General features: G+C 39.6%; 1 protein-coding gene across 2 annotated transcripts in view; it reads right to left on the bottom strand.

Annotated features, from left to right (window-relative positions):
• The window catches only part of MCF2L2 (MCF.2 cell line derived transforming sequence-like 2), a 254,266-nt gene that overhangs the window by 33,705 nt on the left and 208,204 nt on the right, over positions 1 to 12,357 (bottom strand). For both annotated transcript variants that reach the window (XM_088025244.1, XM_028100844.2), the window contains exons 23-25: positions 6,403 to 6,618; positions 5,405 to 5,497; positions 5,154 to 5,232 (exon numbers count right to left, since the gene is read on the bottom strand). In XM_088025244.1, coding sequence (XP_087881370.1) covers positions 5,154 to 5,232; positions 5,405 to 5,497; positions 6,403 to 6,618 — 388 coding nt within the window. The remainder of the gene's footprint in view (positions 1 to 5,153; positions 5,233 to 5,404; positions 5,498 to 6,402; positions 6,619 to 12,357) is intronic.

The raw sequence follows: 12,357 nt of genomic DNA, 5'->3' as shown, positions 1-12,357 counted from the left end.
TAGTTGGTTAAGCATCCGATGCTTGGTTTCGGCTCAGGTCATGATCTCAGGGTCCTGGGACTGCGCCCTGCATCGGGCTCTGTGCCCAGTGCAGAGTCTGCTTATCCCTTTCCTTCTGCTCCTCCTCCTGCTCTCTCTTGCTCTCTTTCTCTCTCTCAAATAAACAAAATCTTTAAAAAAAAATCGTTTAAGGCCTCTGTCCAGAAACTTTAATAAGCTAAAATTCATATTCCAAGGCATTAACTCTAACTACTCTAATTCCACAGCTCTAGGATAGGACCCAGGTATCTACATTTGTAACAAGCCCTTCAAGTAATTCTAATGCAGGCTATCCCTAAAACATCCTTTGTGAAACTATGGTAAAGATTTCTAGAACAATCTTGTGACAAGAATGTTGCTTCTGGGGAAAACAAGTAACTTTTTCTACTGGGGTTGTTACATCTTCCTGTGATATGCCTCCAGAGCATTCATGGTCAATTACCTTAACATATATTTAGCACAGTATTAATAGTTCAAGAGTAAATCATAGTTTTTCCCTGTCTTACCTTTATATAAATTAAAATAAACTATACAATGTAGTTATTATTTCTTGGCAAAGGCCAATAGTTTAAGTAAGGAACTTACATCACTCGGTTGTTGTGACAGAAAACTGATGTGATGGTTTTCCAGTCACAGTCTTAGTTTATCTTTTTCCTCATCTTGTCATGCATACCCACCCTTGCATCCTCCTGTCCAACTAATGGTCAGAGAAGACACAGAAAGAATGTGAAATGGTTGCATTCCTGATAAGTCTCTGAGGACAAAGTTTATCTTTTCATATTTACATAACTTACCTTACCAAACACACAAATCATTGTCAGTTTAAATGATAGGAGATCGATTTTCCATGTGAGACTAGCATTTCTCAGCCCTCACAACATTACCTGAAGGAAATATCTGAATTCAACTGATGTAGCTTGCAGATTTTCCTACCAAATATCCCTGCTGCTATGAGGATCAACTGAAAAAACAAATGTGAAAGGGCAAAGCCTACTCAAAGATGATTCTTAATTATTAAAAGGAGTATAGCAAGTGATACCTGAGAAAACGGTGCAGAAAAAAAAAAAAAACAACCTTAAAAAATTCTCTGCTCCATGAAAACAGAAAAAAACTGGCAAAAATAGTCAGAAACAATATTTTCAGAACACTAGAAATTAAACAAAGGCTTACAGTAACTAGGAGAACATTTATTCAAGAGAAATGGCTGAATCTTAGTATGAACAGTGAGCTTTGTGGTGTTTTAGCTGCTCTGTTCCCAACCTACCCCTCCTTCTTGATGGCAGCCTTGGAAATCAACAGCCAGAGATCATGGTGAAAATTAGCAGTCTGGCAGCCATAGGAGGGGGCAGAACAGGGTTAGAGTTCATTCAAAGTCTCATTCCCAGAGAACTGTTATTATTTGACTTGTTTGGGGGTTCCTTGGAACACCCTGCTTATACGTCTGTCTTTATTAGACCTATTCACACCTAGCACAGCATGAAAAACCTTTTCCTCAGGGGCATTTGTAGAAAATTACTAGAGGCAATTGTTTAACTTCTTGGCTGCCCGAGGCACCGGATAACAGCTGGGGCAAAAATAGGCTAATTGAAAGTTTAAAAGGAAAAGCTTGGGAATGAGATGTCCATAGTGGCTTTGAAAAGCTCCCAAATATTCCTGAGAATCTAGAAGACCATATACAAATGCCCAAGTCTGTGTGCATGTTCAGGACAAATCTGTGAAGGCCTTATGCTCTCATCTCTGGTGGGGAGATATCTCGGGGCTCTGCACAAACAGAAAGTGAAGGCTAAGGCGGAATTGTCACCTGCTTGGCTGTGTGTTGAAGGTGTGTTGAAAGTACACCCCAATATCCACACAGAGCTCCTGGCAAAGACTGTAAAAATTATTAAACAAACAAACAAACAATAACAAAACAACAAATAATACCAACAAAAACCACTGGAGTTGGAGGAGACTCTGATTTCTAAAATCACCACATTATGTTATTAAATGTCCAGTTTTCAACAGAAATATTGTAAGCCATGTAAAGAAACAAGAAAGCATGACCCATACATAGAAAAAAGAAAAAAAAAATCAAGAGAAACTGTCCCTGAAGCCAAGATAATTAGACTTCTTAGACCAAGACTTTAAAATCAACTATTAAAAAACTGTTCAAAGAATTAAAAGAAACCATAAAAAAGGAACTAAAGGAAAGTATCAGAACATGCTCTCATCAAATTGAGAAAATAGAAAATGTATTTGAAAGGGCCAATAGAAATTCTGGGTTGAAAAGTATAATAAACTAGAGTGGCTCAAAGGCAAATTTGAGCAGGCACAAGAGAGGAAACTTAGATATAGGTCAATTGAAACTAACCAGTTTGAGGAAGAGAAAGAAAAAGAATGAACAAGAATTTGCGGAGCCATAAAGACGTGTAGGACTCCATCGAGCATACCGACATACACAGAATGGGAATTCCAGAAGAAGACAGAAACAAAGGGGCTGAAAGAATACTTAAATCAATGGCTGAAGACTTCCTAAATTTGATGAAGAACACTAATCTCCACATCCAAATGATCTATTTACAAACTCCAACAAATATAAATTCAAAGAGGTCTACACCTAGACATATCAGTCAAACTGTCAAAACATAAAGAATCTGAAAGCAACAAGAGAAAAGCAATTTGTCACATGCAAGACATTTTTTAAAAATTTTATCTCTGATTTTTACATATATATATCTGATCTATCTATATCTATCTATCTATCTATCTATCTATCTATCTATCTATCTATCTATCTATTTTTTTAGAAAGAGAGTGTGTATACACATGCTGGGGGGAGGGGCAGAGGGAAAGGGAGAGAGAATCCCAAGCAGGCCCCATGCCCAGCACAGAGCCCACTGCAGGGATTGATCTCACAACCCTGAGATCATGACCTGAGAGGAAATCAAGAGTCAGACACTTAACCGACTGAGCCACCCAGGCACTCCAGGACATTTTCAATAAGATTAATAGTTAATTTCTTATCAGAAACTATGGAGGCCACAAAACAGTACGTGACATACTCAAAATGCTTAAAGAAAATGACTGGCAACCAAGAATTCTATATCTATGGCCAGTTGATTTTCAACAAGGGTGCTGTCTTAGTTCAGGCTGCTGTAACAAAGTACCACAGACTGGGCAGCTTATATACGACAGAAATTTATTTCTCACAGTTCTGGAGGCTTGGAAGTCTGAGATCACAGTGCCAGCATCGTTGAGTTCTGGTGAAGAGCCTCTTCTGAGCTGCAGATTGATGACTTCTCATTATATCCTCACATAGCAGAGAGTAGACAGAGGAAGCAAGTTCTCTCATGGCACTTATAAGGGCATTAATCCTATTCATGATGGCTCAACTCTTATAATTTCATCTACTCCTAATTACCTCCCAAAGTCTTCACTTTCTCATACCATTGGGTAAAGTTCTAACATGAATTTTAGGGGAACACAAACATTGTTATGGCACTTGAGTCCCTAACAAGTGCCAAGACCATTCAGTGGAGAATAGAATAGTCTTTTTAACAAATGGTTCAGGAACAACAGGCTATATATACCCAGGTGGAAAAATAAACTTAGATCCCTAATTCACACCTTATACAAAAATTAACTCAAAATGGATCAAAGAGTTAAAACTAAATTTTTAGAAGGGAGCACAGGTGTAAATCTTGGATTAGGCAATGGTTTCTTAGATATGACACCAAAACACAAGCAACTAAAGAAAAAATAGATAAATTAGACTTCATCAAAATTAAAAACTTTTGTGCTTCAAAAGACATCATCAAGAAAATGAAAAGACAGTCCACAGAATGGGAAAAAATACTTGTAAATCATATATTTTATAAGAATCTAGTACCCAGAATATATAAATAATTTTTACAACCATAAGAAGGCAAATAACCTAATTAAAAAATGAGTAAAGAAGTTGTATAGACATCTCTTCAAAGGAAATACACAAATGGCCAATAAGCACATGAAAAGATGCTCAATATCACTAGCATTAGGGAAATGCAAATCAAAAGCACAATGAGCTACCATTTCACACCTACTGGGGTGGGAAGAAGAAGAAGAAGGAGGAGGAGGAGGAAGAGGAGGAGACAACAATCACAAGTGTCAGGGAGGGGAGAAGATGGGATACTTATACACTGCCAGTGCGAACAAGAAATGGTGCTCGTACTTTAGAAAATAATTGGGAAGTTCCTCAGAAAATTAACATAGGTTTACCATTTGGCCCAGCAATTATTTATATACATACATATTTTTTCAGAGGTTCACACAAAAACTTGTACACAAGTTCCCATAGTAGCATTATTCACAATACCCCCAAAATGGAAACCACCCAAATCTCCAACAACTTATGAATGGATAAACAAATATGCTATATCCATACAATGCACTATATTTTGGCCATGGAAAGGAATGAAGTACTGAGACATGCCACAACATGGATGAACACTGAAAAAATTATGCCGAGTGAAAGAAACTAGACAGAAAGTGCCATATTTTATATGATTCCATTTTTGTAAAATGTCCAGAATAAGAAAATCCATACAGATAGAAGGTAGATTAGTGGTTGCCAGGGGCAGAGGGGAGGAGGGAGAAGATGGGGAATGACTGCTAATGGGTACTGGATTTTTTTGTTGGGGAGGGTGATGAAAATGTTCTGGTGATGGCTGCACAACCTTGTAACTAGACGAACACCCACGGAATTGCACACTTTAAGAGAGTGCATTTTATGGCACGTTAACTATATCTCAGCTTTGAAAAAAGCCGTACAGCTTCTTAAAGTAGTATTGGCCACTTCAATCCCCACTAACATAATCTTGGGTGGCTTTTGGGGTGGGATTTGGGGTTCAGAAAGTTGATCTTGGCATTTAGGTATGTGGGGGAAAACATTTGAAAGGGACACATCCACACACAACCACAAAAAAAACCCCAACACAACTTAAAGCAAGCATAGGTGTTTCCAGGTACCATGAAAATGGGGTCCACGATTATTTTCCTGGCAAACCATTTCCTTTAACAATATCCCCAATGTGCATACCCACCACAAATTTGGAATCAGTATAACTCTCCGGACTAAAGTTAGCAAGTAACCTTACCTTTGATATTGTTTTGTTGTTCCAGCAGTAATTTATTTATTTCTGAAAACCAACAATCTCTGATTTCTTTTGAAGCTGCCTGCAAGTTGCAGATAAGAAGATACTATGAGCATCAGAGCACCTGGAGCATTAACTGGACAGGGTTTTTATTCTCTGGGTGACCTCTAGAATAATGAGATGGAAAACACTTGCCAAGTCATGGGAACAGAGGAAAGAGTAGCAGACACCCACGGGGAAGACGTGAGCTTTACCTGCAGGATGTATTTCTCAAGTCCATTTCGGTTGGCAATTTCAAACTTTCGGCTGCTCCCCCTTCCAAGATGGCAAATTGAAAGTGTCATCAACTATTGTAAAGAAAGAAGAAAAATTGCTGTACTACCATTTTCTGATTTTAAAATTGTCCCTGTCAGCCACTCTGGTTCTTTCTACCCTTGATAAGTCTTTTCTTCCATCTTCTTTCCGTGTATTTTGTTGTCCCCTGTTAATGGTCCCAGGGAGCATAAAGTACAAGCACAGTGTGGCACAGTGTCATCTGTCCTTTCTCTTTCAGGGGACAACACAGACTGCATCTTTCCATATGTAGGGCTGGAGCCCTCAACCTTTAAACAAAGAGATCATCTCCCCTTTAACACCTAACTATTTCACAAATCTGTACATAATAGTAACTGAATTAGTATTCATTAAGAAACATAAATAACAAAAGCTACCATAAATAATTAACAACTTTAATCACAAGAGCACAAATGTGTGTGCAGTATGTGTGTGTGGTGGTGTGGGGGTGGTCTTATCACCACCTATGAAATAATTCCTACACAGACTAGAGATGATGTTTGGTGTGGACATGGGTTTCTAGACCTCCAGAGTCTTTGCCAACGCTAGTATGCAAAGATGTGTGGTTGAGAAGGACAAGTAGGAGATGAAATCCAGCCCATGCGCTAATCACCAAATCTTTCACCCCTCTGCCTGCAGGGTACTTTCCTAATTCATTTGTCAGGACAGCTGCCATATGGTCCCTGTTCTCTACCTAGCACAAAGGCACCTCTATGCCGGCCCAGGCCCGGTCCAGTGACTGATTACAAGCTGACTTTGGAGTTAGAAAGGCCTGGGTACAGAGTCTAGTTCTGTTGTGTGGCATTTGGCAAGTTAACCTCTCCTCTCTAAGCTTCAGTTTCCTTCTCTGTAAAATAAGGATAATGATTTTTCTCTCCCTAGGGCCATGCTGCTTCTCAAGTGCAACAGGAACCTTTACCTTCATAGATTTCTTAAATCTGTAATGAGGAGCGAGGCCCTGGTCACTGGGTTCCATTCGAATCTTACAGAACACAATTCCCCTTTCAAATAGATAGATTTGCCTCCGGCTGGGCTTAAATCGGATAAAATCCTTCATTTTATAACGATCCTTGTGAACTGTCCAGACGTTGAAAGAGCCATGCATCAACAGCTTGCCCAGTTTCCTGATATCGTCCTTTGGGGAAGATAGACATACATAAAAAGAAGCTGTTACATTACTTGACAGGGAAAGAACTCTTAAGGGTCTGTTTTCAAATTACAAAGTATACTTATTTGAAGTTGACGATTTAAAAAGTGCCAAACAGGCTCATCTGTCACTAAATCAAAACTATAATTTTGTGAGCTTCACTGAGCATGAAACCATTCAGTTATATAGGTCTGCGCAAGGTAATAAACACAAAGCATGTTAGAAATACTTGAACTAAAGATACTGGTACTCTGATATTTTTGTCTTTGTAATTAATTTTAGCTAGCAGAATTCTATTTCCTCTTCTTGGTTTTTGATACATGACAGTCTAGAAGGGCAAAAAATTAACATTTAGGTATGTTCAGGAGAGACAGAATTTTTGCTGCATTATGGACCTAATTCCATAATCATCCGTGAGCTCCTTCTGCATCCCAACATCTGCTTCGGTTCTCATGAGAACATGAGATTTGTTCTGCAAGCAAAAAAGCTTCATATAACCTAATCTTCATAATGTTGTAATGAAAATAACAATGACATTCAACTTTGCATTTCTCAGAGTAAGTGGACAGGGTAAAGATAATCCCAAATGACAAAATTTTTCAGAAAGTCTACTTGGCTTCAGGGCACATTTTATGCCTATCCCTCCACGAGCAAACCCATCTTTCTCATGTCTGGTTAAAAGTCCAAATGAGTGACCCTGCCTTCTCTGAGCTCTCTCCAAAGGGTAATGGGGTGAGATGAGCTAAGAACGTTGTATTTTATCTGGTATTTTTTAAAAATTAGATCACTTGAAGCAGATAATCAAGAATTTATTTCCCTAAAGGAAAAGACCAAAAGGAGAAATTTATTTGAACAGGACCAGGACAGAGAAATTTCTCTGAGTTATGTCTAGCTGAAATAAATCCCTACAATTTCTGAGTTAATACTAGAAATATATACATTATTTATAACTGGGCATTTTAATAACTTATTGCTTATATCGAACAAACAGAATATTGTTAAAAAATAATTCATTGTACTTCTGAAATTCTAAAATAAAAATTTCAAGAGCATAAACTCTACTCATTTCTATGGTGCTTGTGGCATATTTTCTGTGCTGTTTTTCTCTTTATGCTTTGTAAAATTTATATGTGTAAACTGGTGAATGACCCTCTCAGTGAGGAATAAAGAGCCCCCAGCCATAAAGACTGCTCTCCGAAAAGCATGATACTCCTGCTTTAGTTGCACAGGCTCAGCTTGACCATGCTCTGAGACAGATGGGTGATGGGTTCATGAGGACCCTTGAGAAGTTCTTCACTTTATCCACATCCTTCCAGGAGCTACTCCAGCTCTCAGTGATTGCATTCCCTTTTAAACCCATTCCATTTCTACTATATAGACATAAATAATGCAGGAAATTTGTTTTCATCAAGGCGACTGGCAAAAGTTGTTGCTTAATGTTTGCCACATAAACTACAATCAGTAGTTTCTATTTTATCTTTTAAAGATTTATTTATTTGAGAGAGAGAGAGAATGAATGGGAGGGACAGAGGGAGAGAGAATTTCAAGCAGACTCTGCTCTGAGCACAGAGCACAATGTGGGGCTTGATCCCACGACACTTAGATCATGACCTGAGCCAAAACTGAGAGTCCAAAGCTTCACCAACTGCATAGTTTTTATTTTAAAATGTACTTATACTCCACCTCATTTCAAAAATTTGATCTCTCTTATAAAAATATATACATTATAGGCAAACAGAAAATAACCAATGTACTTAGGGTGAAAAAAGATTAAAAAAAATAAGATGAAGAGGTTGTACATAAAACCCATATAATAAAGCTATGTAAACCTACTGCAGAGTACGTTAGGACCTTCTAGTGGGCACTACAGAGGGAAACACAGGGAGTCGTATGATACATTATGTTCAAAGACATACCTAAACCAGTTGTTCAGAAAATGTACAGCAATTCTTATTAATAGGACATGAGAGAAATTTCTCCCATGGGTCCTTGTCCTCATAAAGAGTCACTGAGTCAAATACTGAGCCTGTCCTTAGCCACATCCAAGAATAGCTAAACAAATGGATTTTAGGTAAAGCTGTTCCTGACAACACATTTGGTGAATGTGGAGGCATCACTTCAAAGCACAGCTGTTAAAAGCAATTCTAAAAGAAGCCAGAATAGAGAACCCAGAAATGGACCTTCACCTCTGTGGTCAACTAATCTTTGACAAGGCAGGAAAGAATATCCAATGGGAAAAAGACAGACTCTTCAACAAATGGTGTTGGGAAAATTGGACAGCCACTTGCAGAAGAATGAAACTGGACCATTTCCTTACACCATACAAAAAATAGACTCAAAATGGATGAAAGACGTAAATGTGAGACAGTAATCCATCAAAATCCTTGAGGAGAACACAGGCCGCAAACTCTGTGACTTCTTGCAAGATACATCTCCAAAGCCAAGGGAAACAAAGGCAAAAATAAACTATTGGGACTCCATCAAGTTAAAAAACTTTTGCACAGCAAAGGAAATAGTCGAGAAAACCAAAAGACAACCTACAGAAGGGAGAAGATATTTGCAAATGACGCATCAGATAAAGGGCTAGTATCCAAAATCTATAAAGAACTTATCAAACTCCACACCCAAAGAACAAAGAATCCAGTCAAGAAACAGGCAGAAGACATGAACAGACATTTCTCCAAAGAAGACATACAAATGGCCTACAGACACATGAAAAAATGTTCAACATCACTTCTCATCAGGAAAATACAAATCAAAACAACAATGAGATACCACCTCACATTAGTCAGAATGGCTAAAATTAACAAGTCAGGAAACGACAGATGTTGGCGAGGATACGGAGAAAGGGGAACCCTCCTATACTGTTGGTGGGAATGCGAGCTGGTACAGCCACTCTGGAAAATAGTATGGAGGGTCCTCAAGAAGTTGAAAATAGAGCTACCCTATGACCTAGCAATTGCACTACTAGGTATTTACCCCAAAGATATAAATGTAGTCACCTGAAGGGCACCTGCACCCCAATGTTTATAGCAGCAATGTCCACAATAGCCAAACTACGGAAAAAGCCCAGATGTCCATCGACAGATGAATGGATAAAGAAGATGTGGTATATATATATATATATATATATACACACACACAATGGAATATTACTCATCCATCAAAAAAAGAAAAAAAGAAATCTTGCTATTTGCAATGATGTGGGTGGAACTAGAGGGTATTATGCTAAGTGAAATAAGTCAGTCAGAGAAAGACAATTATCATATGATCTCACTCATATGTGAAAGTTAAGAAACAAAACAGAGGATCATAGGGGAAGGGAGGGAAAAATAAAACAAGATGAAAGCAGAGAGGGAGACAAACCACAAAAGACTCTTAACCATAGGAAACAAACTGAGGATTGCTGGAGGGGAGGAGTGTGGGGGGATGTAGTAACTGGGTGATGGACATTTAGGAGGGCATGTGATGTAATGAGCACTGGGTGTTATATAAGACTGATGAATCACTGAACTCTACCTCTGAAACTAAAAATACATTTTATGTTAATTAATTGAATTTAAATTTAAAAAATAGGGGACTGCCTAAATAAATAAATAGAATTAAAAATAAAATTAGTGGAGACAAAATATAGGCATATCATTACATTTTACTAATAAAGGTTTTCTAAAAATAAAAATAAATAAAAGAAGCCAGAATGATGGGGGAGTGGGGAACAAGTCCCAGTGTGCACTCTCTAATGACCCGTAGAGGGCTGGGTGAGGTTAGTTAAGGTGTCTGCCGAGGCTACAGAGGAAACTGCCCTGTCTATAGCCCTGCTGAAGAGGCAACCTTAGGCAGTGATGTTGCCTTTCACCCCTCGGCTCTCTCCTCCTCATCCCTCCAACAGCCATAGCTGTTTGCACCTCAGTAGGCAATTGGCCAATGGATACGAATCCAGAGAGGGGCCAGTCTCTCACCATAGAGGCCAATCTGATCCCTGTCTGAACTGCGGCTGTAGGCAGCAGGAGCTGTAGCTGTGAGATGCTTTATAAGAGGGCAGGAGGTGGAATAAACAATAAGGTAGCCAAGCAATAAAGAAAGTGAGTCACCAGAAAAGCAGAAACTATGAGGAAGAGGGAAAGACACCAATGGAGGGAAAGAACAAGACAGCAGGTGGTAAGAGAAGATAGCAGGTGTGTGGATGTACCTGGCACATACAGGCAGAACACACAGGTAAGAACCCCCACTTTCTCCCAAGCCAAGGCCCCAGAACTCCTATGGGTCCTAGAATTGTCCCATTCCCACCTCCATGAGCCTGGATCTGTCATTTTGCTGTCTCTTCCCAAGGCTCTATGGTCACCTATTCCAGTAAGCCTATCATTTCTGAAGGTCACTGGAAGGAATTGCTGGGTCTTTTGAGTCCAGCTGCAACAGAAGGGTTGCATGTGATGGGATTGGACATCTCAAGACTCAAGGCCCACCTTGCAGTGGCTGAGGGTGTGTGCTCTATGCAGTGCTGATGAAGGGTAGGTGCATGCATACAGCAGCCAGGATGCATGCCTGCCTGGAGGCAACCCCACCTCCCAAGGGAAAGGGCAGGGGGAGTTCCTCTGAGCATGACCAAAGATACCTTTGGTCATCTTTTCAACCATAGGTATCCTTTCTTTCCAATAAGACTGCAGTTGGTCCCAAGGCCAGAGACCATGTGCATGACTCTTGCAGATATATGTCCCCTAGACACGTAGTATTTATTCATTTACTGGCATGAGTGCCTGGGAGGACATGAGTCTAAATGCTCAGCACCGTGAGGAAACTAATTCAGTAATGCCCCAGTACTAGGTTGAACAGTGTCTCCCAAAAAACTCATGTCCACCTGGGACCTCAGAATGTGATCTTATCTGGAAATAAGGTCTTTGCAGATGTAATGAGCTAAAATGAAGTCCTACTGGATTAGGGTGGGTCCGAATCCATGACTGGTGTCCTCATGAGAAGAGAAAACAGAGACACAGACACATACATAGAGAAGCCAGTCATGAAGACAGGCAGAAGTTGGAGTCATGTAGCTATAAGCCAAGGAACGCCAAGCACTGTGGGCAACGACTAGAAGCCAGGCAAGAAGCAAGGAAGGATACTTTCCTGGAGCCTTCAGAGGATGCAAAGGCCTGATAACACCTTGATTTTGGACTTCTAGCCTCCAGAACTGTGGAGCTTTGTAATGGCAGCTCTAGGAAATGAATATATCCACAGTTTTTCCACTAGTGATGGCCATTGCTTGTGTGTGTTGAATCTAATGGATATGAACTCAGAGATACAACACCATTTGGTATTGGTTACCCCAAACAAATAAGCAAGTGAAAAGTCAGATGGCCTCTTCCATATGGGAAATAATGGCAAAATAAACTAGCTTTTCATTCCTGGCAGTGACAGCAATGTGGCCGAGCTATATACTTCTTGCACAAAGAAGGAGGGAACATCTGGATAAAGGAATCAGCACAAAGCCAGTCCAGAAACAAAAAGCAGAAACTGTATGACAGAGGAACTCATAATTATAATCACTAGAAGCAAAAGGGTTCCTTCCTTTCCAATCTGATCAAGTATCCAAATAAGTCAGCTCTGAGGGCCCTTTATTCAGCATCTCCCAAGTGCCAGGCACGGTGCAAGGTGCATTTATTATGACTTAATTCTCATTTACTCCTCATAACCACTCTTGACATAGGTGTCTTGAGCATGGGATGACGCAAGGGC

The sequence above is a fragment of the Eumetopias jubatus genome, unplaced genomic scaffold (genome assembly GCF_037043125.1).
Source record: "Eumetopias jubatus isolate StellerSeaLion01/CBP00866 unplaced genomic scaffold, mEumJub1_p1.0 scaffold_1, whole genome shotgun sequence".
Classification (NCBI taxonomy): domain Eukaryota; kingdom Metazoa; phylum Chordata; class Mammalia; order Carnivora; family Otariidae; genus Eumetopias; species Eumetopias jubatus.
This window is presented reverse-complemented; position numbering and strand designations above follow the sequence as displayed.